Source organism: Opisthocomus hoazin, chromosome 4 (genome assembly GCF_030867145.1).
Source record: "Opisthocomus hoazin isolate bOpiHoa1 chromosome 4, bOpiHoa1.hap1, whole genome shotgun sequence".
Taxonomy (NCBI): domain Eukaryota; kingdom Metazoa; phylum Chordata; class Aves; order Opisthocomiformes; family Opisthocomidae; genus Opisthocomus; species Opisthocomus hoazin.
Genome location: NC_134417.1, coordinates 6,699,451 through 6,725,928, shown reverse-complemented (window position 1 = coordinate 6,725,928; position 26,478 = coordinate 6,699,451). Strand labels below are relative to the sequence as shown.

Below are 26,478 nucleotides of genomic sequence, written 5' to 3'. Positions count from 1 at the left end.
TCTCAGTAATAAAGTTCCCATCCTCTTCCTACCGATGATGTCTGGCGATCCCTCCTCTGCCAGAACCGTCCTCCTTAGGGTGGAGAGCTGGTGGTTGCACCTAGAGCTGGAGGCTCTGCTTTGTCTCAGGAGCGTGGGGCTTCCTTGGAGGTGGGGAGCAGCGCAGGTGGAAGGGCTGTGAGATGCTCAGCGCCACTAGGTCTTGGGAGTCACGTTTCTAGTTTAATGAGAGTTCTGGTAAGAATACTTCCCCCCCCCTTCTCAATCTCTGGAAATGGGACTTACAACACAAGGCTGAGAGCCACAAGCGTAGCGTTGCTTTTCCCTTTATTGCTTTCTCCATAATTATGTTTAGCAGTGCTGTTAGGGGCTTCCACACGTGGTCCAAAGCAAATCATGTTTAAAATGCATCACGTACAAAACTTTGCTCTTCCATTAGCTGTTGAAAACCCTTGCATTGTGTTCTGCTGTGCAGGGTCTATTTTGGAGCATGTTCTGGTTGTTTTTGGAGTGTGGTTGTATTGAGAAGGCGTCACATACTTCCCCCTTCCTCGGAGAGTATCACACACTTCTGAGCAAAGTACAGATCAGCTACCTGAGACAGCAGAGTTGTGCTCTTGTAGTGGGCTCATGTAGTGATTTCAAGGGAAAAATGTCTAATTCACAGTGGATCTTTGTCTTTTTTTTTTCGCTGTTGCTTTGCTTTCTTCCGTATGAGGAAGTCCATTATGTAATTTATTGCAAGAAAAGGAATCCATTGTCTAGGAAAAATTTTTGTCAGCCTGTCCTCCTTGGTAAACACTTTCTCTACACTTAAAAGAGAATACGGCGTGCTCTCGTAAGAGCTCTCTGGAGCTCAAAGCACTGTAGAGCTGTTATGTGGACAGGCAGCCGTGTTCGGCAGTGTATCTACCCCATCTCAGGCTATTCATTTGAAGAACTCATTTCCTAGAAAAACTGTAAAAGGAAGGTAGAAAACAGATGTTTTGTGAAGTTTGGTGAAAAGGGTACAGCTCATAACTGAAGGATGAGATTATGCACCTGTGAGTGAGGGGTTGAGCATTTCTCCCATCCTTTCTTGCCAGGTGGATGGAGGTGATCAAGAGAGCCACCAGCTCTCCAGCCAGGTCAAGCCTGCTGCTTCCGAAGGAGAAGGACAGCCACACAGACTGAAGCGGGGCAGAGCTGGGTCTCTGCTGTAAACATCAACAAAAGAGGCAGGTGGAAACAGGAGTCTCTGGAGTTGATAAAGTAAAGAAGCACGAAGCTGATTTCTACCTGGTATGGAAAGTAGGAGCGAGGGAGTTGCTGACGGGGATCGCATCCATTCCAAACGGTGTGGAAGAGGGTCAAGTCTGTTCCAGTTGAACCTACTTAGGGAGAACCTAACAACCGCAGAGCTCCAGCATGCACACACACATGGTGGAAGGCTTATTGTTCCGGTTGTACCTGTACAGTAACACCCTTGGCTGCCCTGAAGGCAAACGCCACCTTGTTTTTACATTTTGACTGGATGGTCAGCGTCTCTGGAAGAAAACCAGCAGCTGCCAGTGGTGCAGCTGGCTCACGGCTGCTGGTGCCAGGGCTTGCTGCCTCCCAGATGCTCAGCATGGCTGGCTATACAGCTGCTGTCTTGCTGCTGTTAACGTCAGCCTGCTGGCACAGTCAGACTAACAGGATCCACAGATGTATTAGCTCACACACAGTTCATTTTGAACAGGAACTGCAGCTCTGCTCTTTGGAAACTGCTGTGGCGGCAGTTCTCCGGGGGAAGCAGGAAGACTGAAATAAGCTGTCGAGGTTTCCGTATCTTGTGGGTCGGTACAGGTAGGGTGCGTGGTTTTTTCTCTGCTATGGCGCATGCTGAGAGGGTCAATTGCTGTTCTCATATTACAGCTCCAGAGTTTCTGTATCCAGTAGTAGACATTACTTAAGGCATGGGATGGCAAACACACTCTCCCCCCTGATGTGCGTGATGTTTTCAAGGCAGTGAAGCAATATAAGAGAACAAGCTTCTCCGAAAGGCACCGTTACTTGTGTTTCTGCGTCATGTAAAGACTCCTGAAAATCCCTATTCTTACCTTTAAATTTGGGGTGGGATCCATCTTCCATTTCTCATGAAGGTGTAAAAGTCACTGGATTCCAGATGGAGCATTAGCAACTGTGGACTCTATTAAATCTCTATATTAAATCTGAAATGTTTGCCATTTGTTCTGTTTCTGCAAAGCTGTCACCTTTGGTTGCCTCCATGGAAGGACTGAAACAAGCTCAGCGCCACAAGATGCTGTTGGACGTGGCTTTGGTGGCCTCTAGGGACTCTGCTTTTATATTAGATAGAAAAGTATTTGTGTACTAGAAGAAGGAACAATGAAGTGGTATAGTGAAAGCAAAAGGAAAGTGTTGCGTGTTGCGAGGATGGAGGAGTATGGAGATCCCTGTGAAAGCAGGAGGCCAGCATGTGCATTCTCCAAGGCTGATTTAGGTTGCGGTGTAAAACACGGGCAGAATGGAGGTTGGGGTTCCAGAGGGATTTTCTAGACTGCTCGCTTGGCGTTTGCATCCTAGAGAAGACAAGTGACTGCAGGTCCAGCCTTCACTACCACTGTCACAATGACCATTGTCCCATGTAAGTTAAATGTACTTAATTTATTAGTGTCCTTTTTTTAACTGTTGTAGGTGTATACATTGGATTGACTAGATCTGTTATATCGCAGCTGAATGTGACTGTTGAAAGTAAATAGCATCTTGGTATAAAACTCTCTCAGCCTCTTATTCCTGAGCCCACCATCCCCATCCATCCGTGGCCACGCTCGTGGGAAGACAGACGGCATCTGCATGGAGGTGTTGCTTTTCCCCAGAACCGAGAGGAGAGGTTTCACGCTGCTGATGAAGGGGTCTCTGCACTCAGCAGTTTTCGTGGACGGTAACTGTCTGTTCCTTTGTCACCGTCATGTACTGGAGCCTCTTTGCAGGAGCGTTCTCCCCTTTCATCAGAACTCACCCGTGCCATTAGTGCCCTTTGCTGGTCTCCTGCGGGGAAGCTCTGCAGGAGCAGGCTGCCAAGAGGAGGAGCGGGGTCTCCATTAGCAGCTGGGATCGTGGCCCTTAGCCTTTAGTTGTGCTCACCTACTGCAGGAGGGCTTTCTAGTGCCAGGATTCGAAATGCTTTTAGAGTGTTCAAGTTACTCGGTAGTTTTCCAAGACACTGGTTCTTGCCTCACCCAGCACCCAGCTCTGCTCCATCCGCAGCAGAGAGACGGTGCTGAGCGAGAATGATGTGGAGGGGGTGGCAGAGCCGCCTTCGGGAGCCTGTGAGAGCCCCCAGGCTGGGGGAGCAGCTCCAGGGCAGGGTGGGAGGGACGGACTGACAAACACCACCTGAAATTCAACACAGAGAAACGCAGTCTTGTGCAGAGGACAGAGTATCCTCTGCAGCACAGGCTGGAGTCTCTGCAGCCGTGGGGCAGAGGCCCTGAGGGCAGTGCACGCGTTTCAGCATGTCTGTGACAAAAGCTGACCTGGCTCGTTGCCAGAAGAGACAAGGGTAGAAGAGCAGAGCAGTTTGTTTCTGCAGGCGCAGCGCAAGAGGGAGCACAGGGTTTTCTGCCAGGGGTGAAACAGCTTGGTATTTAGCCCTGGTGTTTTTAATTTTTTATTAAACTAGCCGACAGTGATAGCTTACTCTTACCTCAGCTAGACTTTGTCTGAGCTACCTCCATAAATCAGGTGTTGGGTCTCCCCAGCACCATGCGTTAAAGCCCAGGCTGACCTGTTCCAAGGGCTGCGGGAGACGGAACTGCACAAGGCCGCCTGGCCCTCAGCAGGTGCTGTGGCAGCTCCGCTGTTGTACACTCCTGTGCAGGCTCCCACGGAGCCGCTTCCCCCCTGCACTCGTTTTTCCATCTCATGGCACAGGGAATGCTGCTGTAGCCTGTAACACACGGGAACAACTTCGGACATTTAGAAAAATGATCAAAGAACAGTGGCAGGACACACCCTAAAGGTGTTAGTACATGATGGGTAGGTACTTCCATGGCTAATCCACAGACTGTTGGAGCACCCACGCGCTAGCCTCCCGTCACCCTCTGCCTAGCAGAACAGTGCTGTTACAGCTCCTGGTACAGGAGAGGGGCAGTGAGCAAGAGGCCTTCCTTAAGATTTTCGAGCAGTGGACGAGCGGATGGTCCTTGAGTTGCTCATGTGCTTAATCCACAGTTCTGTATCTCCTGTCTTGGCTGTGTGCTACCTGCAGTGGCTTAGGTGTGGTCCCTGGAAGAGGAGCCTCTGCTGCTAGCTGACCACAAACCGGGAAGGGCAGCAGGCAGCAGAGACCCTTCGTGGGTGGAGCATACCAAGCTCAAATGTCTGTGCCTTTAAAAGGCAGGAGCACATGCTACAAAAGCCAGAAACTTCATTATTCCTGGCAAAACTGCTTGCATCTCACCTTGGCAAGTTTTCAAACTGATGAGGATTTCGGTGACAGATCGGTTCTTCTGTGAAACCATGTAGTATTTTTACTTTAGCGGAATGCTGCAGGAGTACATTTTGCTCTGCTACAACCACGAGCAGTTTCCTGAACAAAATCACTAGGAAAGAACAGGATACAATTGGTCCTTACTCATTAGTTTCTTGCTAGCAGGATCTACGTTAGAGGAGAGATGAACCCATGCTCTTGGAACCTCATGGCTTAATATCCCTGGTCTCACTTAATTTCAAAAAGCCGTCGTTTCTGGTAAACACTACGTGTTTTCCCTGCTTCCCGCAGGACTGGCTGGCTGTCCTTCACGCGGGGCAACAGTCCTGCTTCATTGCTTAAGAAACCAGAGCAAGTCAGGTTTTGCAGTAGTTCCTACCACGTGTTTATTGCGAAGTAGTGGAGCTGTTCTGGTGACTGCTCCCTTTGTCTCCCCTCTGACACCAGCTAACTCGCCTCCCTCTTTCGGAGATGCTGCATCACCAGAGCTTTATCCCCGCCGAAGGGCCAGCAATGCGTGCGTACACGAGGTGTTCGGCCTCCAGCTGCGCTCGGACCTCGGGTGCAGGTGGAGTGCTGCTGGCCTGCTGCAAAGTGAAAAGTAAAGTACTCTGCTGTGAAGGTGCAGAGAGTCTGGCAGCTGGGGAAATACCAAGTGTGAGAGCTTTCATTTTACATGGCAGACTTTCAGTCACCCACACAAAATACCGTGTCTGGGCAGCTTTTGATTATCTCCAAGGACCGGGACCCCACAGCCTCTCTGGGCAACATGTGCCAGTGCTCAGTCATCCTCACAACGGCAAAGGTGGAAAGACGAAGGCAGGGAGGTGCTGCTGTCAGCTTTCACAGTCCAACCGAGTGTGAATACCGCACATCAATAAACAGACTCCAGCAGAAACTGCACCGAAGCCTTCCCCAGAGCATTTAAATGGGTCTGTGTCACACGCCACAGGCAGATGTACGTGAGGCAGGAAGGCGCACGGCAAGACCAAGAACGCACAGAAAGTGTGGCTTAAACAAATACTTTTCCCCTCGTAATACAAAGTTACAGCAGCCTCATTTCTTTTGTTACTTTATTGAAAGTGGCAGATCCCTTTCAATGTTTTTAAAAACTAAAACCATTGTTGCTTTGAATACTGGACAAAGCTTGTGGGGATTGTTTCCTTTAAAAAGTTTTCTCATTACACTCGCAGTGCCTGTGAGTAGTAATACAAGGTACCTTATTGACACCATTTGCTACTGTCACGAGCAGCAACTTTAAAAGCAGCAGGAGCCCTTCAGCTGCCTCTCTGCCTCTGCCTCCTGCCTCAGCAAATGTTGTGTCTGTTCGTCAACTCCTTCTCCTGAGGAAAAAAACCGGTTTGTTCTGCTCTTCATCAGTGCAGGCTCCAAGATGGCTCTTGCCACAGAGAGACGCCCCTCTGCAGCAAGATCAAGCAGCAGCACCTCTTCTCTACTGGACAAGTTCATAGTGTTTGCTGAGACTGCACTTATCCATCGGAGAGGAACAGTCAAGGATCATCATCAGCTTAAGTGAACATCGCACACCGGGATAAGGGAACCTGTGGTCCTTTTGAGCTACTTTTAGCCCAGCACTTACCATCTGCAGGTCTGCATCAAAGTACCAAAACTCAAGCCATGTTACTAACGAAGTGGCCGATCTTTAAAAAAAACGCTGAACAGCTACAGCTTTTGTTCTGAGTGGCTTTGGGGTGAGCCACATCATTCACACCACAAACACCCAGACAGAAAGATCTGGAGACCTAAGGTCTTGCTGACTTCATGGGAATATCTTTACAATTAGAGAGCAGGTCTCTAGGCAACCAGCGATCAGAACTTATTTGCCTAAGTCTATTTTTCTAGATCTTTAAAGTATAGATTTAAGATCTGTACATTTACCTGAATTAAAAATTTGCTTTATAAACTAGTATTATGCAGAAAGCAAAGCTAGTTGGGGATGGCTCCACTGGAATACCTTAAGCGGCCACGACGGCAGCAGATGCTTTAATTTCTCTGCTAGCAAACACCACCGCAGCTTGTCCCTTGGAGCAGAGCCCTGGCTTCAGCCAGTTCTGATCCCAGACTGAAAGCAGAGCCAGAAAGGGCAAGTCGCAAAGAAGGGGATGGAGACCTAGAGCAGCTTTTGCGACCCCCCAGCCGCACACGTGGGTACCATTGCTGCTAGCCACCCAGTTCACACCTTTCTGGAGGGGACAGGGTTCTTGCCCCCAGTCTGCCTTTTGAACAGGAGCCCTGTCGGTGCCTTTGGCTGTTGCGTTCCCCCTGCCCCCTTTTGTTAATTCCTTCTGCAACCTTTGGGCACACACAGGAGGTGCCTGCTCCGCTTAGAGACGAGGACTGCCAGACCTGTGTATCTAGTTGCTTCAGTTGCAGAAAGCAGCAAGGAAAGGAACTCCACCAGCTCCCAAACCTAACGTAACCACTTTGCCTTCCGAGGCAGTTCTGCTGTTGCCTGCACTAGATGAACCAAGGCCTAAACCAAAATGTTGTCCCAGAGCCAAAAAAGGTACAGTCAGCGAACCCACCCTCCTGTGAAACGACAAGCTGGGAGACAGCAGCAGCGTGTTAGCTCAGCTGCTGCTACGCTTCAAAGCTTTTCGTTACCAGCGCGTGAAGGAGCTGAAGCGATCCTCCAGAAAAACTGGAGAGCTGGTCTAACTTTCCCAGAGGCTGTAATGCATGGAGAGCTTCCAAACATACCTACACTCACACACGACTGCTCACAACTGCTTCTCCAGGAAGAGCAGGAGGCTAAACCCATCGGACTCGCCTTCGAAACATCTCTCAATGGAAGAGAATCTCCCCCTTTTCCAGCAGCTAGGCATTTACCAGTAACAAGCTGTGAATCAAACCAAGCCAAAATGGATACATCCATAGGGAAACAATTAAAAACTGCATTGATTACATTGTAAAAACAATTAGACCACCCATCTTGGGTTCTGCAAAAGGTCTAAATTGTACTTGCATTGCAAACCCCACCCCGGGTTATCATGGAAACACGTGTAGTATGAAGGCTCTGAAATGTTCTGGAGTCTGTAACACACTGTTACATCCAACAGCAGATGGTGGTCTGGATTAGAGATGGCGTTCTTATGAAGCTGGAAAAAAAATCCTTCCCCCCTCAAAACAGCAGCCGGGAATGCAGGTGTCAGCGGGCAGAGGTCAGGTGGTTCCGACTGTGTGAAAACCTGCCAAGAAAGAACAGATGGACCTGGTCGCTACTGTCCATTTCAAGCACCTGGGAGATGGCTCGCGGGCGCTGCACGGGCCAGCGTGTCTGCGGATGAAGAAGTCAGTCTGGATGTGTTTGTCCCCACTCCCATTGCCACTGTCCGTTTTCCAGATAAAGAAGTCTTGAAAGAAAAAACCCAACAACTTCACAAAAAGCCAAGGCAGCACTTTTTTCACACCTTTAAGATTGAATTTTAGGCTAATAAGAAATGTTGAGCACTAGTGTTTACAGTCAGAAACCAACCAGGGTCTCCAAGGCTTTGCAAACCTCCAAAAAAACCATTCTCTTGTGCTTATGCACCATCCAGGAGTGCTGTTTCTGGGCTGACAGAAGGGAAACAGTGGCCCTGCAGAGCCACCCAGTGCACATCTGTGAGTACCTCCTGCTCAGCGAGTGCCTAAAGTTTTTGCAGGCATCACAAGCACACTTTCTTGCTTGTGAAGAAGCAAGAAGTCAGGAGAGACAAGAGCGTTCTCCTCCTGGCTTTCAGCGATTATTAGATGAGGGATCTAAACAGACCCACAGCATGTTTGCTTGAAAGCTTGAATGACTTCTTAACAGAAGGCCTCAAGGACAGCCAGTAGTTTTGGTCCTTAACATCTAAGGCTCTTCTTGGCTTGACAGCATCTGATGGATACTTGAGCTACAAGGCACAACCTACACCAGCTTAAATCCATCAGAAATAAGTACTCAGAAACCCAAGTTCAAGGGTGTAAAGACTGTAAAGCTTGGGTTGTATTTACATTAGCAACCAGAGAACAGAATGGCTCCTTTGCTCCCACATACAGCAAAATACTTCCAGCCTTCTAACCGGTGAGGGGCCAAATGTTAAGTTTCTCAGCTGGTGAGGAAAGGGCAAGATTTAGCATGCTGTGAAAGGGAGAAAAGCCAAATTAATGTTAAATAAGCCTGATAAACCTGTGATCAGGATCTGGCATTGTTGCCTGCACTACATGGATGTGACTGAACTTGGTGCCAGTAGTGGAGGCAAGGCTGACACTCAGCAAAGTTGGCTGAGCAGCAAAGAACTTAATTCCATCAGACACTACTCTTTCACTGGTTTAGTAAGTAATTCACGTCAGGAAAAACAGAGTTTCCTGCTACCTGAAGCTGGGCAAGCAGAACAACCGGCTGCACCTAGTGCTGTAAAGCACGTTCCTTGCAATGGAACAGATGCTCACTATTCCGGTAGCAATCCCGAGGATGTTTTCCGTAGTCCTCACTACCTGGGTAATGGGACCAGCAGGATGTCATCTATACATACATATAAAAACACACACACACGCAAGATGAAGGTGGATAGCAGCATCATTCTGTGCTCTGCAACACTTATCTACACTACAGAAACCTGTTCAGTGTGAGAAAGGACTTCTGAGGCAGGAAGAACAGCTTCCATTAAATGAAAAGCAGTTAAAAGAAGTGACTCGGTGACTGTAAGGTCAGCTGTCGGCAATATTCACTTTTTGGGTGCCTTGACTGCTCAGTGCCAACCTTCACCACAGCACTGGAGTATGACACTGGCCCGGCTCACTGCCGGTTCCACCGCAGCCCACACTCTAGAGGACACTCACCTTTGTACCCGCTCCACCATGTGTGCTATCAGTTTGTCAGAGATGCCTGGGCAGGACTCCTCAGCCAAGCTGAAGGCGTTCTCCAGCTCCTCCATAGCTCCCACGTTGCCTCCAGTCTGCTTGTGCTTATCTTTAAGCTGCAACCCAGAAACAATGCATTAGTTCCTTACCTCGTCACTGAAAGCACTGGTCAAGCAGTGGTCAAGCAGTGCAGTACAGACACTTTTCCTTTTCCCTTTTAGTATGACTCCACAGGGGTGCAGGAGGGCACCCACGTTCTTCTTAAAAAAACAAACATGAGAAAGGGTTCTTTTTGTAGGTCAAGATGATTGAAGTCCAATGTCTGGAGTTCAGACTTTCCTCTGAGTCCTAACAGCAACTGACATCCTGAGCAAACAGGCCCTGACGTACTCGTAAACAAACTAAATGACTGAAAACCCACAAGCAGTAACAGAACAAAGAACTGCAGCTGTATCTGAACCTGTGCTGCTAACAACAGCTTAGCACCCAGACACACACAAGGGCTCGCAGACAGGTAAGGCAGAAAATATCGTAACACCAGGACCTAGTCACCTCCACTTTTAATAACCACAAAAAACTCTGAGTGGCTTTGAGTGACTGGGAGACTGGGGGAGACTACTACCACGCTACAGATGATCCTGAGCCACGTGGCCTCCAACACTCCTTCCCAAGAGAGAGCTTTCCCCAGGGGAATGCAGCCCACACACCAAGACCTCCACATGCAGCATCTGACCTAGCTGAAAAGCCTCGGCTTGCATCTGTCATTGTTAGCACGCTCCCACCAGGCCTCACCAGCCACCAGTCTACTTGCACATGGTTCCAGCTGTTAATTTGACAAAGCTAAACCTCTGCCATTAAGGAACTCCTGATGGGTCACTGATGCTGAGGAGTGTGTCATTGAAAAACCCAGTCACATCCTCAGCAGCACTTCCTCACCTTCACACAAGCAGCTCACGTGGCAGCCCCGTCCCTAGTGTGCACCATTACGCGACGAACTGAACAAAAATCAAAACCTTTTGTTGAACAAGCAATGTCTGCCAGCTAACCACTGTCCAGTTCAATTAAGCTCCCGTTAGGCTATGCTGATTAAAGGGCTTTACATAAGCCTCACAGTTCTTTGCCTGCAATTCTAGGATCAGCCTTTCCTGTTGTTGGAGCTCATCTTTTCTCCACAGTCCAGAAAGCAGGACAATGTGAACGCTAATCCCCAGCTGCAGCCGCCCCTGTGCTCCACGTCCCCTGCTGGAAACCAATGGTTCCTAGCCAGAAGAGCTGCTGCCTCTCCACCGGGGTCACTGCTCACAGACACGAAGCCTCAGCTGTGGCAGCACCTCGCGCACGCCTCTGCTCATTCACACTTGGCAGGGGGCATGGAGGGCAACTCAGTTACACATCAAGGACACAGATTTCTTAGGCCAAAAATAGCTGCGATGCTAAAGCCAAGGATTTGATTAGATGTCTACCTGGTCAAGGACTGCCTGCCTCAGAGCAAAATGAGACACAGGGCCTGTCCTGCAGGTAGGCTGCCGGTTGATCAGCAGCCTTTGACGCCAAGGCAGCGCCCTTTAGTTTGCCCAGCAGCTGGTGACACGAGCAGTCCGTGTCCTCCTGTCACTTTCTGCTGCAGAAGAGCTTTCGGGAGGTTAGCAGGGGGTTAGAGAGCTGTACCGCACAAAGCCTTACCAGTTGGCTTCCATTCACTCCTTGGCCCTCCAGGCCCAAATACCTTACCCTTCCCTCCCTGCCCCAGAAAGGGCAGACATGTTTCCAGATTTGCAGTTGCCCACATCTGTGTTAATGACCCACCATGGGTCATTTTCAGTATTAAAATCCAGTAATACACAGAGAGGGAAGGCATCTAAAAGATTACAAACAGCATTTCAGCAAGATTTCCATTCACAAAGCCCACCTTCAGCCGTTTTCTAGAAACAGGTGATCAAAGCCTATGACCCTGAGCAGGTCTGAGAAGCACTAATGTAACAGTGAGAAGGAGAAAGTCTGCTGCTGGTAGGAAACTAGAACTGAAAAGAACACCACGTGCAACCAGCAGTGAAGCAGATTTCCTGCTTGGAGACCAGCTTTCTTCCAACCCCCTGCTACTGCACGCACAAGCCAGGTTATTTCAATGACTGCCAAGAACCTTCCCTGCACCTGACTTCAGTGAGTGGGATCAGCAGAGCTGGCAGGGAAGTCCAATCTAAGGAAAGGATGATCAGCAAATCTGGGACAAGCGAGTCGAACTAGCAGAAGCGAAAGGCCCAAGAAGCCACTTCCTGCCAGGAGCTGGTGCAGCAAGGTCGGTAAGGAGAAGCACAAAGGTGCACTCATTCGTTTGGACAATTCACAGCTCTGAGCACCCCCTCCCCTAGAAGTCTCCTAAACAGAAAGGAGAGCCAGATGCCAATGATTATGCTCCACGAACAAACTGCCTGCACCAGAAATTGACATTATTTGTATCCATTTTTATCCCATAGGCCTAGGCCTGCGAGACCCAGACCAGCAGCCTCACGCTCTGACCTCTGGAAGGCAAGCCCAGTGGAGCACAGAAGAGGCCAGTTAGCTGAACTCTCAATTTCCAAAGCGGTGCTGTCTCAAGAGCCTGCCTTTCGAAATGACCTCTGCTTCCTCCCCTGCAGCAAACCCTCCTTCCACATAGCACTAGACTTGAGAAAAGAGATTTAAGTCCAGAGACTATCCCTGAAAAAGCACAGCTCTCTTCTGGGCCACTCCTGGAACAGCATCAGGATCCAGGAAAGAGCAAGTCCTCAGGACCAGAGAAAGGGTCTCTGTGACCCAGCACCTCAAGAAAACAACCTGCCATGCAGCGTTTAAGTTGTCTCTTCGAAGCAGAACTCATTATTTCCTACACTCCTGCTGGAAACAGTAGTTGAAGCTGTAGCCGGTAGCCCCCTTATGACTATTGTCGTCTTCTCCTCCCTTCAAACATCACCCAGGTCTCTGAACTGAAGACAATCCAGCTCTCTGCTGACATGGACACTATCCCAGCATTAGCGGTAGCTTTCAGTTCAACTCCGCATCCCCACCCAAAACACAAGGCAGGGAAGCAGGGTTGATTTTCCAAACACATTTTCTCTGCCTACCTTCCACAGGGCACGTGGTGGGTAACTCCTTGGCCTCGGCACGCTAGCAGTAGCAGGCACGTATCACTGAAGAAGATGGCCTAGTAACTGGCAAAGCCAGCTCCTGCTCTAATCCACCCACACTCCCCTCAGTGACTCTGCTGCGGGCAGCGCATGTAGCACGAGGGCAGGGAACGTGCACAGCAACAGGCACGCTCAGATACCGGCCTGCCCGAAGAAGGAGCTGCACTCCAGCCACGGAGAGCAGGGACAGCAGAGCCCCGAGTTGCCTAGGCACTAGCAAGCCTACGACACAGGTAAGAAACAGGTATTCCTCTACCTTCTCCTCAGCAGAAGACAACACAGTAACGCTAACGCTTCCAGGAATAGAAGTGTATTGGAGAGAACTCTCCAGGGACATGTTCAGTTTCCCAGCATACAGTATGTTATCAATGTGCCTCTGAACCGAGGTACAAATCCTTCATAGCTCCTTCACCCCACTTCCCTTCTCCAAGTCCTTCCCATTTACTCATCCATGTCAGGTATCTCTTCATGTTCAACCACCGCAGACACCAAGAAGTTTCCACTCACCTCCCCAAAAACTGGGTGAACAAGCGTGGAGAGACACTGTGACCGTGGTTGCCTCTTGATGGGCTCAGTAGGCTGGAAAGCAACATGAAAAGAAGTTACAAGCACAGGCAAAGGCTCCCAGGGCACACAAACTACTAAGCGTTTGATAAATTTGCAGCACCTCGATGGCAGCCCCCCCACCAGGTCTCAGGAAAGCCGCAGATGGCAGTACCCTGACGATGTGGAAGAGGCAACTCTGGGGCACTAGCCCTTGATACCAGACTAAAGTAAATTTTAGATAGAACATGAGTAACTGGTAGCTTCCCTGAGACCTTCCAAAGCTTGTGTTAGTTCAGTCCAGTTCTGAAGGAACAGACAGCAAACAGACCTTCTGGGAACCATGAAGAGCCATTCCTTTGTGGAGCTTGCTCAAGGAGTTGGGGCGAATAGTTGGTGGGAATGTCCAGATTGGACCCTGGTCTCCATCCTCTGTGTCTCCATCACTGCAAATGAAAAGAGAGTGTTCAAGACAAAGCCTCAGCTCCATACACTGGGTGTTTTACCCATGCATTCCCACAGTCACAAGCTTTCCCCCACCCGATTGTCACATCACCACAGGGCTCCAGGCGTTTCCCTATCCCAGAAAAAATCCGAAAGAGAAACCACATCAGTCTACAGCCCATGGGCAGCACCACAGAGATCTGAGCCAAGTACCACGTTGTGCTTCCAAATCACCACAACCACCTTTCTGCTCTAGCCAGCTCGAAGACCGTTTGAAGTCCTAATGAAATTTAGGAGAATTTCAAGACAAGACAAGCTCACAATTTGAGGGGCCAGGCTCAGGTGTTTCAGGTCAACCTCCCCGACTCATTGGTCACTTGAGCGAGGAGCAGCTCTGCAACACCAGCAGGGCAACAATGCCCCTTCCTCACCCAGGGCTCACATAGCCTCGTTATCCTCCACAGCAGCAGCAAAGCTCTCTGCCCCTGAATACACAAACACACCTACACAGCTGTTGCACAGTTACTAAAGCCTGTAGCACTTGAATTTAACTGAATTTGCATAAAATACAGGCAACCAGAGCCTCGTTTTACTAGTTACACACAGCCTAGATGGTTATTTGTACTTCTGATTCCTCACGCTCAGCAAACAGGCTCCACAGGTTAAGACCAGAGCAGAGTACCAGGTCCCGCTGAACAGGAGGTAACAGCCTGTTTCTCCAGGCAGCAGTCACCTGCTCCCACGAACAGATGCTCACAGGTCTCCCTCAGCTACGGTACAATCTCCAGCCCAGGTGGGGAAAAGCCGCTGAGCTGTTTGTGGTAGGCTACCCCGGGGGACGCACAGTACAGCCGGGGCACCCCTCCGTGCAGAACAAGTACGTACATATCAGAATCGCCAGAACTGGAATCTTCTCCATGGCCCTCCGACTTCCAGCGCTTGAATCGATCTATCAGCTCCATTAGGAATGAGGTTTTCTTGGTGTAGCGTGTGATGAACTTGTGCTTTAGCAATTCTTTAGCTGTCGGCCTCTGGAGCAAATAAGGAGAGCACGCTACATCTAACCATCTCTGCACACTAAACCTGCAAGCACACTGACTTCAATTCCTGCCAGGCTTGCCCGTCCATTCTGCAAGCTCAGTACTTCCTTCTCTCCAGGAGCCTTGCACCAAAAGGTCTTCCTGCTAAATAAATCTTTGACCTCTGCGATACTCTACCCAAATTCACAGGTGGACAGCAATACTCACAAATCTAGGATCCTTATTGAGGCAGGCTTCCACAAACTCCTTGAAGGGCTTGCTGTGGTGACCCTCAAGTGTTGGAGGGTTATTTTTGGGGATAAGGAAGAGAACCCTCATAGGATGCAAGTCAGAATTTGGAGGCTCTCCCTTTGCTAGTTCAATGGCTGTAATCCCAAGGGACCAGATGTCTGCCTGAAAGAGCAGCAAGAACAGTGACAGCACAGAACAGCAAGGAGCTATTCTGCGACATGGAAGCATGCAACTTTAGCACAGCCGAAAGGCTGATCACATAAAATCAGACAGGGTGTTTCATGTCTAATAGGCAAACTTCTCCAGCAGACCCTGAACCATAACAGGAAAGTATCATTCTTGCAACAAGCAGCACTTCCAATCCCTGTACTAACCCTAGCACCATCTCATACATAGTAGCACCAAGTAGCAATCTTTCCGCTCCCAGCTCACCTTGAAGTCATAAGCAGACTGTTTGATGACCTCGGGTGCCATCCAGAACGGAGTCCCAACAAAGGTGTTTCTCTTGATTTGTGTGTCTGTCAACTGTCCAGCCACCCCAAAGTCAGCCAGTTTCACATCTCCTTGTTCCGAAAGTAGCACGTTGGCAGCTGTTCACACAAATAAGCATTAAGACCGCTGGATTCTGAATCACCTCCAGCCCACGCAGAACCAAATACTGAGAATGGACCTCCTGTGCCATCCTCCTTCGCCCCAGCGAAAACCCTCAGCTCAGATTTCCGGCCTTAGGCTCATTCTCATGCACCAACCTCTGCCGGGCAACAGAACAACTTCACACACTTGGCGGGATCAGAAGGGGACTGCTTCTAGGTTAGCAGAAAGGAGCAGATGCGAAGGGCCACACAATCAGCTAGAGGTGATTCCTGGCCACGCAAAGGAGAGAGGGCAACACAGTCCAAGATACCTCTAACGGTCTTGATTTTTTTTCAGAGTAGCATTCAGCACAGCTTAAATAACAGATCCTCCTAAAGAGCTCACAAGTCCTGGTCCTGTACTGTTTCCCACTCACTCAGCTCAAGACAGTGACATTGCTCTGGTTTTGGGACGGGGTTTTTTTTTTTGTAGGACTTTTCGTTCTGAGAGAGACCCTACCTACAAACTTCCAGCATTTCCCCACTCTGCTGGCAGCCGACAGTCCTGCAGCACTAGAAACGTGTAGGCTCACATACGCAATGGAATCTTTTCCACATAACTCTCTGCATGAGGCTTTTCTGCTCTGCTTGTTCACATCCCCTCCTGCAGAGGGTCAGAGCAGTTCGCATCCAACACTGGCCACATCTCCACAGCACTGTCCTGCTGCCCTTTGCTGCTCTGTGCGAGACTGCTCCTTGGGAGACAGATGCCAGATACGTATGCACTGCATACGGCCAATGACTACAAAAATCAGTAGCAGGATAAGCTGACCCAAGCTGGTCTGATTTTACAGGGCTGTGAACCCCGCGTGAGGACAGCTCACCCTCAGAATAAGTTATAACCATGATACCCAGCATACACACGCCTTGGGGTCCAGCAGCAAAGCAAATGTCCAGACATAACTGAGAGTCAGCGAATAGCTGAGCACGCCTTTCATTGACTCCTTTGCTTTAGCCCCCTGCCTGTCCAAACTACAAATGCCAGAGAAGAGCTACAGATCCTTACTGTTACTCTAAACCCCAAAGACATGGAAAACATGAGTTGCAATAAAATGACAAGCATCAGATTCAGAAAGAAACCACCCAACAGGAAAAGCAGCACTGAGAAACCCTCTTTGAAACCTCTCAGATTCTTGCTGTGTAATACTTCTGAATCGTATGTTAGTAACATCCCTTATAAGACAGAGAGCTGAGCTCTCCGCTCTTACCTTTGATGTCCCTGTGGATCTTCCTCTCAGAGTGCAGATAATCCAAACCCTTCAGGATTTCTCTCAGGATAGTAGCTATGTAAGTCTCCTCCAGGGGTCCCGGCTTCAGCTGATAAAGGGCAGAAAGATGACTTAAAGCAGGGTGACTGATGCCTTAGATTTTCCAGCCTCTCAGTTTGTTACTTGGAAACCTTGGCCAAACAGGTCATGTTCATCAGGAAGCACCTACTGCATGCCTGGTTCACATTCTGCAAACAGAATGCTGGACTTTGCACCTGACAACATTAAATGGAAGATCTTTGTGGGATTTTCTGCTACTCTATTAAAGGCTTCCCAGACAAACAGCAGGATGCTCATCTCTTGCTTCGACCTGGAAACACATTGGTGAAGCGAATACCTTAACAGTTTCTCTTGTTCAGGTCTCTCTGCTAGCGTGCAGGAACTGAATTTCAGCCACTGCAACAGCCCGGAGACAATTTCTACCCTCTGGCTGTGGAGTATTGTATGAAAGCGCTTCTTTCCATCAGTTCTCCTCTAAACAAGTCCTGCCTTCTCAGTGCAATAACTGAGGTTCTGACACCAAGATCAAGTCTGCTGATGACAGCCCCCCCACTACACCCTTCCTCCAAGTTACTGCAGGCTCAACAGTTTTCACTACATCACCTTAGTTACCGCTCTGGAAAAACTGGCTCTACTGTCCTAAGCAGAAAAGCAAAATCCTGAGACAGAATACAGCACAGCAGTACTTTGCCCATTTGTTTATTCTGCATTTGCATTCCCTTAAAATCTGGGCTAGCTTGTTAGACATCATCAGTATTATCAAACATCTGAGAATCCTGATCATAGACCAGGTCCCTGCTGAGCCTGATGACACGCAAGCACTGAACAATACCATGAACTCTTATTAGGTGAAGTGTGGATTTGCTCAAAAACAACTGGCTGCTGTCACATTGCAGTTCACCGGCCCTTCCCAGTGCAAAGCAGCGGAGCACGCTGGAGAACGATGCTTTGACAGCTGACCTCCACGCAAACGTTTCCTCTGTCCTAGCACACGCACAGCAGCATGTCTGTCCTGCACCGCCTACCCTCCAGGCACAGGGCTGTCAAAAAGATGGTATGTGGCAAGTGAGTGTCTGGCTTAAGGGCACTTCACAAACCAAGGCTCCAGCCAATGTTTCTCATGGTCCAGAGCTTACCATGTACTTACCAAATCCAGCGCTGAACCTCCTCCTAGGTACTCCATGATTATCCACAGCTTAGTGCCCTGCAAGCAAGAACACAAATCAAGAGCAAAGACAGTAATAAAAGCAGGCAGAAAAGTGAAACATCCCAAAGGCAGCAAGACACATGAGTAGTCCTGCACACAATCCAAGAGATGCTGTACACTGCAGCTCTCAGAGGCTTAAAGAAGGAGCTCCCAGCTCCCTCTTTCCTGCTGACACAGCGTTATAGCGGTGGACCTGCCCCCCGTACATCTTTTTCTCCCAGTCTGCACTTTTTATCTGAGCAAGCTTAGTGCTCCAGTGTTCACCAGACTGCACAGCCCACAGAGATAAGCATATTCATCTAAGTATAGTTTCAGACTCCTGTTCTTTCCAGAGGCATAAAGCCCTCAGCAGTACTACCTTAAAACTGTGGCATTTTGGAAAAGTATTCCACAAACTTCCTTTCAACAATGGTCAAACTGGAGAGACGTCAGCCTCTTCAACAAATAATTCTCTATCCAGTGAAGTGCCCTGCTCTTCAGACCACACTGTACCGAGTCCCTCATGTCCATGTGCTTGAAAGCCCAGCCTCCTATTAAGATCCCATAAATGCAGCGAGCAGAGCAGCTGGTGGCACTCACAGACTGGGCACCTGTCAGTACTGTACGCTGCCACCAGCTGCAGCACCCCCATCCCCAAACTGCTGGCAAGAGAATCGCCATGGCTTTGTCCTACCTTCAAGTAGGAGCCATAGTACCGGGTGATGTAGGGACTATCACACTGGCTGAGCACCGTAATCTCCTGCTGAATGTCCTCAATTTCATCCTCAGCCTCCTCGAGATCAATGATCTTGATAGCAACCACCTCCTTGGTGCGGTTGTCAATCCCTTTATACACTTCACCAAACGATCCTTTGCCGATCCGCTCCAGCTTAGTGAACAGCTCCTCTGGATCCACCCTGGAGTGCTAAACCAGAAAGCAGAGATGGGAAAAGTCCATTACGTCCCACGGCAGCCTGCGGAGCGCCACGCATGCCCACCAATACAGCTCATCTCCCCCCCTACCGTGTTGTTTAATGCACCCGAAACTCACATATCCCAAAAAGTCTCCACGCGCTGAGAAACTTAACACAGAATATATCCACAATTAGAAAAACTGAAGAAACCTTTTACACAGGTTTTCCAGCCCTGCAGACTGTAGTGGGAGGCGAAGGGGAGAGAAGCCCAGAGGAGTCTGTCAGCAAGTATCTCTACGGAAAGCATCAGCTCGTTCCGGACAGGACTGCTCAACCGCCGGCACAAACTGGTGCCAAAGTAGGTCCACGAGCAAGCACTTGTTCACGCTTGAATAAAAAGACAGGCAAGGTGTGCTAGAACCAGCCCTTTCTGAAGATCCGGATGAAAAAATGGGCACAAGCAAGAGGCCATAGGAAGCTCACAAGGAGGCTTCCCTGTCTGCCTTCCTGCACTCAAAGATTGTAATATTTTGAAAGATTTGCACCTTTCTCTACTTGATTGGAGGGTGAAATAATCCAGTAATACAAATACCAGTTCACATCAGCTGTCTTCTCTGCTGCAGCCTGATTTCGAGGCAGCACGCAGCCCAGCTCTCTTCAGAAGTTTGCAGAGGGAGCCTCGCGTCTTCTGGAAGGTCAGCCACAAGGAGACCAGACACCTGCCTATCCCAGAGGAGACGGGAGAGCTGAATGGACGCTCCATCTGCAGACCTGCTTTTCTGGAACAGCCGCTCCTCTGGCTGGCACGCCCAGATGCAAAAGCAAACGGCATTTCCCTCATCAAATAAGCATATCAACTGGGAAGCTACGAACATGATCATCATTGGTGAAATACTGACTTTTTAACAGTAGCTTTAAAGTTAACTCTTTATTAAGATGAGTATGGACAAGAAAACATACCAGAATCATTTTCTGATGCTATTTAATTCTGCCCAGATGCAGACCAGGAGGTCCTGCTCTGCTTCATGCCACTAAAAGGCTCTTTGTGATTAGTTTTTCTGCCTTTTTTAAAAAAAAAAAGTCTAGCTGAAAAGAAAAAAAATCTGGAAAATATGGCCTGACCTACAGGAAGCGGCCAAGCTGTTACAGGGAGTTTTCCACACCCAGAACTTCTCAGTCTCACCTCCAACACGTCACCCAGAAGAACCGCTCCCTTGCGAGGGCCTTGAGCTGGCAGAGATTTTATCTGAGAAGAGGGCAGCTGCATTTTTCCATCTAACACCAGGTTCTAGCAGTAGGCCATCACTGAGCAGCCCCAGGTGCTGCTTAATGATTAAGCCAGCCAGTCATTACGGGTCATTTGCCTTCTGTGCTCAGTGCATCGCTGTATGGAGCGAGCCATGCCCACAGTGAGCTTTACAGTCAGCTCACTCAACAGGATTTCCATGTGCATTCCAGTCCAAGACACAGAAGGACAACCAAATATCCTTGTGCATCCATGGCAACGCCCAGACAGGCTGTACTTTGAACAAATGCACTAGAAACAGACTGGAGGGGATATGCAGAGATTAAAGGAACCGGACATACATAACAGGGACTGGAGAGAGCGAGGCAGAAGAAAGGAAGAGGATTTGAGCTTGAGAAATGCCAGGAGACAACAGGAGAATGATGACTGCAGCATAGGCAGAACAGTCTGGCTAGTCCAGGCTCAAAGCGACCAGGAGCAGCTTCCACCTCTTGACCAACTTACAGGAAGGGGCAGCAAGGTGGCTCAGACGTCACCTACTGCACTGTAAAAATGCCACTCACCACACCAGCCACTTCACACACCAGGGAGAAGGGAGAGCAACAGGATCATCTCCTAGAAGCACCTGGCTCAGCTGGCAAAGGAAACACTATGCACACGAATCTGCAGGAAAACCACCCTGCAAGAAAACCTTCCTCCCTTCCTAGGTAAGTAATTTTTCCATGAGAAAAGAAATTACAAGGTGTAAGTTACAGCTCCTCTCCGCAGCCTGGCACGGCACATCAAAGAACCAGAACTGATTCTTCAAGAAGAGGACATTAAACATAAAAGCACCGGCTACTGCAGGCAGCTTTTGGGACAACTACCGTTTTACGAATCAAGCTCTGTAGCCATGGACAGCTTTGTACACAAGCTTCCATACGGCAACGTCGGTTTATGCCTTTTTCTGTGGAACACAGCAGTTCAGATACGGGTGCTGAAGGAGACAGACCTTCCTGACCAGCACATGGAAACTTTGCCCAAAGGACTCAGGAAAATGATACAGCTCTGATGGGCACAGGAGACAGGCCCAGGCCCACCACATGAGGGTGGAACAGGAAACTTTGTTTGTAGGTACTGCATTTACCTTCCCTGTACCTGTCACTTCAAAACTGATCTGGAAAAGCTTCAGAGCTCTCAGGTGACAGGGCAAGAGTATGACTACGGAGGGCCTGAGGACATGCACAGAGTTGCCAAAATCACACAAGTCATACCCAGCAACAGCCAGAACCCAGCGAGCGAGTATGGGGCGAAGTGGTAGAGAGCCATTCCAGCCACAGCTGCAGTCTCCTGGATGCCTGCTGCAGGACCAGACTCTGCTAACGAATTTCTTCGCTTTCTGTTAACAGGGAGGAGGGAACAGGCCCATCCCCGATTCAAGCAGAGCAATGTCTGCCCAGTGGAACACCTTCTGAACTACCATTGTGGACACCACAGAAGACATCGCCAGGTGATATTTTCGCAAAAGCAATCCTGAATTCCCATGACAAACTAAGATAGATAAAATTATGTTAGCCTGCAGGCCAGACTCTGTTCAGTGGTGCCCAGCGACAGGACAAGGGGCAATGGGCACAAACGGAAGCAGAGGAAGTTCCATCTGAACATGAGGAAGAACTTCTTCCCTCTGAGGGTGACGGAGCACTGGAACAGGCTGCCCAGGGAGGTTATGGAGTCTCCTTCTCTGGAGATATTCAAGACCCGCCTGCTGTGGGTGACCCTGCTTCGGCAGGGGGTTGGACTGGATGACCCACAGAGGTCCCTTCCAACCCCGAACATTCTGTGATTCTGTGACATCTGCTCAAAAGCTCCTGTCCATTAAAAAAGCTCCTGCTTGAGCTGCCACATGGTAACTCGCTGCTGATGAGCAAATGTTCGGATTGATGGGCATACAAGCCTCAGCACTCACCAGACAGCAGAAGAAATGCAGTTATGCCAGGAACAGAGCTATGCAAGTGCACTGCTCCATCAGAAGGGAAGCCTGCTGCCACGCTCAGAGGGCTCAAGGGGAAAGGGGAGCAGGAGAAAAACGCATTCTGTGTAGCCTGCCTCTCCCCCACCCCAACCAACTTGCACCTACAGAGCACTGCAGTGTAACAAAGCACGATCTGCCCCTTTTCTAAATATGAATTGATCTCAGTGCCAGTCTTGTTGTCAGTCACCCTGGCTGCAAACCCATGTTCTGGAACTGCACAGCTACAAACACAACTGAAAAACTTCATTAGCAGAAAGTAACAAAATACAGATGGAATGCTTTACACCTGCATAAATGAGCACAGACAACCCCCACCAACTTGCGATCTTTCCATTCTCTTCCACATTCACAGAACCCACCAGAACTGCAAAATGGAGCTCCAGGCCAGAGTCTGAAGAGCTAGCTGACTGGCTGCTACACCTGTTCTACTACAATGCGCAAAGCCTTTAAGGTATGGTCACCTCATCACACCTTTCTGCTTGACTGAATGTGAATTATACAGCAGTTCTGGAGCAAAAAGACTCACGCTGTTTGTCCCCATTCAGAGCAGTCAGACACTAGAGATGGCTCAGTCAGGCAATAAGAGGCTTTGGGGGGACAGCACACAAGCACTTAGTTGTACGTGCAGGAAGGGGAGGGAATAAGTATGAGAGGGTTGAAGACAATCTACTAATAACGTGCTCCACTTCTGCCTTCTGGGATCTAATCTCACAGCACAGGAAAGAAGGATGCTCTGTCATGACAGATGTGGGGGTGTTTGCTATCATGACTGATGATGCCATGTTTTAAAACAGAGCAACTCTCTGCAGACATCAGGAATTTAGAACTGCAGTGTGCTATGAGACAAGCCTGGCGGTAGCACCAGCTGCTTCATGGGGACAGAATGGGTTTGGCAGCTCTGCCACCTCCAGCTGCAGAGACGTGATATGCACAGCCTTTGAGAGGAGACTAGAGAAGAAGGGTAAGTACCTACACTAATTTCAAAGCTACTGCCTGGAAAGATAAGCTGGGAACAGAAGCTAATACCCTTTGAACCAACTCAAGCTCTTCTCTCTGAGCTGTGTCTGGCTGGATCTCCTCTCAAAGAGTCATATCCAGCATTGTGAGTAAGAGTCACACCCGCGTCTGCTGCATAAAACACTGGGAGATGCTTAAACCCTTTTGGAAATGAGAGTTCCTCGGCCTGGGGCAGGTCAGGATCAGAATCACCGTTCTATATGGGAGAAGTCTGTAACAAAAGATTGTCAAGGCCACAATACTTTAAGAGCTGAAGCTGACTGGGAGTTTGGCAGCCTCCAAAGGTTTATATGGAACTACAGCAGCATTTGGTGTTACTTCTGACGACAGCACTTTCCAAGCAGCCAAACAAACAAACATCATTTTCCTCTGCCAGACACAGTGGAAGGAGGACGCTGGTTTTAACAAACCTCAGTTACTGACCTCCTTTCCTTCACTGCCTCCTCTCCTCCCCAGCCTCCCATCCAGCATTTACCCGCATTACGTCCTACGAACTAACCTCTGGGCCACCGACAGAGATGCCTGCAGCAGGCACCATTTTCACCTTGGGGAAATCAGCTTTGTATATGGAAACATTTGAAAGCTTCCATGTCTATATGAAATTTGTGCACAGCTCTCTTCAGTTGCTAAACCTGAGACAGGTTTGAACTTCCGGAGTATAGACAAGAGGAAGGTTTGTGTTCAACGCTTTGAAACACGCGAATTTGTCTGAGACTCCTGACTTGCTTCACAGATAGCATTCTTCTGCTTCACGGGAGTGAAGCATTACTTAGCCAGAGAACTTGAACGGCTTCTTCAAGGTCACGTAAGGAACAACAAAACTAGAAACAGAGCTCAGATCAGAGCTTTAAACACAGTAACGCAAATACATCATCTAGCAGAGAAAGCTCCCTGCAAAGACCAGAGGTCCACTGTGCTGTATGTACACAGCAAAGGGCAGCCAAGAGAGAGCACCAACTAGCTGAGGCAGGGAAACGGAGGAACAGAGGTAAAGCAGCCTGGGGATTTGCCTGAGGTAACGCTGCACATCAGCAACAGAACCGGGAATCAAAGACAAGGCAAGCCTCTGACATCCCAACCCAAGTCTTAGTCTCTGGAGTTTCACAGCGCCTCCCACCACTCCCTAAACTGTGGTGAACAGAGCTTCAGGCCAGTTCCTACTGCCCTTCCAGCAAGCTTCGGTCATATAGATTATGAGGTCCCATCAAGCATTCCTGAAGAGACCCAAGAAGTGGACAACACAGACTGCTTTCCTATTCCAGAACCAGACAGAGTCACGGGATGACAGAATCTGAGAGTGCCTCACATTTGCATAATAAATTCAGAGATGAGCCGACTGGAACTCCGATAGCTTCATTAGTGAATGCTGTGTACAAAAAAAAGCTTCAGAGCAAGCTCCTCTGTCGCTACAGAACTCAGTTCTCAGCCCTGACCAGACAGTATCCTTTCCCATTCCCTTCATTTCTTTCCCTGTTCTGTGACTCACTCAGCAGCACTATATTTGCATTTAATTCCATACACACTTTGGGGAAGCACTTTACGTGAAAGACAGCACACAAACTAAGATGCATTCCAAATCAATTTTAAATCAGAAAAGACTTGGAGAAAGCATCTTCTCAAACCACTAAAGCTTTTAGTAGTCTAATTCTACATCCAGGAGGAGAACAGAAAAATGCCAAAGATTCTCATAAAACATGGCTTAACAAGACCTACATTCGGTATTGACATCTGCCAATAACCAAACACACCCCACAACCAAATTCAGAAGACAGAAGATTGAAGGCAATACCATTAATGTGGGTTAGCTTTTAGTCCCAAGTCATGACATCACCCTTCTACATTCCTCTTATGAAAATGTCACCACAACAACAGGATTTAACTACACCTACTGAGGCTGATGTCCCTCTCAGAACAGTTCAACGTTCAGTATCAAATATCACTATCTCTTACACATTAAAGTGACAAGCACCGTTTTTCACAGGCTACTGTTACGAACACTTCAGTAAGGTATGTCTGGCACAGCCTGCACGCACAGCTCTTCTGTTCCCACTTCTCGACTTCCCCTCACAAAAATATTCAGAGGGCCAAATATTTCTGTCTCCCTAACAAGATCAAAGTTAACCTCGGAGAAAGGCACTACACCGGGCCAAGAATTCCCTTTATATATGGCTGGGAACCTAACACTCTCAGTCCAGCACCACCACAGAATAAGACACAAATCACTTGGCTAAGGAGTAAGCCGAGACGTGTGCAAGAGAGATAAAGAGTGGCAAAAAGTGATTTTCTGGGGGTGTTACGTTTGCTCTTGATACAAGAGTTTAAAACAAATTTTTAATCACCACTTACCTGGCTGGCAAATTCTCTCAAGTGAGCCATGCCTACAGGATGGTCAGACATCCGCTGTTGCAAAATCAGGGAGGGCTGGGATGTCGTAGCACAGCAGGAAAGCGACGCTTTCTCATCCACTGGTCAAGTGCAACAAGCAAGAACACAACAGCTCTAACTTGAGGTTCTTGGAGCCTGGCTCATTCCCAGAAGAGCTACCTGCACCATTTTTCTCCTCGATTTGCAGTTCTCCTTGAACCTACCAGGCCATTCTGCCAGCCCCTCCTTGTAAACCCCATTTCTCAATTCTTTCCACATTATCAAGGAACCTCCCTTTACTGACGAAGCCTCGGGCACCATTTTCCCCACCGTCACCTCAGCGTGCTCCCCAGTATGACAGCTGCCCCTGCAGCACTATGCCCTCACCACCCCTCCCAGCATCTTCCCCAGCACAGCCCACAGCGCTGTCCTCAGACTCTCCTTTCCTGCTACTGCTCGCCAGTCATCTTCTCACTGGGAGCATCCCCCTGCTCCCATTCTCCCCAGTACACCCCCTTGCAAAGCTCAGCTCCCCACCGCACCTCTTCCTCCTCGGGGAACCCCGACCCTACGCCGTGCCCATGCCACCAGCGCTCCCCAGTTCTGCCCCCGGACCCCACGCTGCTCCCCGCAGGGCTCCCCTCCGCCCCAGCAACACCAGAGCCCCCACCCAGCACGGCCCCTCCGCCCAGCCCCGTCCCCTCAGGGCATCCCCGACCCCAGCGCTCCCCAGCGCGGCCCCCTCAGCTCCCCACAGCCCCCCTCGGCCCCGCTCAGAGACCCTCCGCCCCACTTCACGGCCCCCCCCCCCTCCCAGTCCCCTCACGGTCCCCCAGGGCCCCCCGCCCCGCCCCGGCCTCCTCCGAGCGCCCCACGCCGGCCCCCCCGCCCTGCACGGCCCCCTCAGCGGCGGATCCCCGCCCTGGCCCGGCCGCCCGCCGCACCTACGGCCAGCGGTCCCCGGGCGAAGGGCGGCGCGGTGCCATGCCGGGCCCTGGCACACGGAGCCGCGGCCGCCCCGGGCTGTCCTGGGACACCGAGCTCGGCCGCGGCGGCGGCGCCGGGAGCGAAGCGGGGCGGAGGGCCGAGCCGGGCCGGG

The 26,478-nt window shown here is 49.7% G+C and overlaps 2 protein-coding genes across 3 annotated transcripts in view; one reads left to right on the top strand and one right to left on the bottom strand.

Annotated features, from left to right (window-relative positions):
* FARP2 (FERM, ARH/RhoGEF and pleckstrin domain protein 2) overlaps positions 1 to 2,740 on the top strand; it is an 84,472-nt gene extending 81,732 nt beyond the window's left edge. For both annotated transcript variants that reach the window (XM_075417774.1, XM_075417777.1), the window contains one exon: positions 1,086 to 2,740. In XM_075417774.1, coding sequence (XP_075273889.1) covers positions 1,086 to 1,173 — 88 coding nt within the window. In that variant the 3' untranslated portion in view covers positions 1,174 to 2,740. The remainder of the gene's footprint in view (positions 1 to 1,085) is intronic.
* Positions 2,741 to 5,530: 2,790 nt separating this feature from the next.
* STK25 (serine/threonine kinase 25) lies at positions 5,531 to 26,464 on the bottom strand. Its single transcript, XM_075417772.1, has 12 exons — positions 26,324 to 26,464; positions 25,362 to 25,480; positions 18,522 to 18,752; positions 17,789 to 17,845; positions 16,582 to 16,690; positions 15,174 to 15,331; positions 14,718 to 14,903; positions 14,356 to 14,501; positions 13,358 to 13,472; positions 12,991 to 13,062; positions 9,299 to 9,435; positions 5,531 to 7,683 (listed from the first exon to the last, which is right to left on the bottom strand). Exons 2-12 carry the CDS (start codon positions 25,410 to 25,412, stop codon positions 7,644 to 7,646), a joined length of 1,302 nt encoding a protein of 433 aa, XP_075273887.1. The 5' UTR covers positions 25,413 to 25,480; positions 26,324 to 26,464; the 3' UTR covers positions 5,531 to 7,643.
* Positions 26,465 to 26,478: the final 14 nt, after the last annotated feature.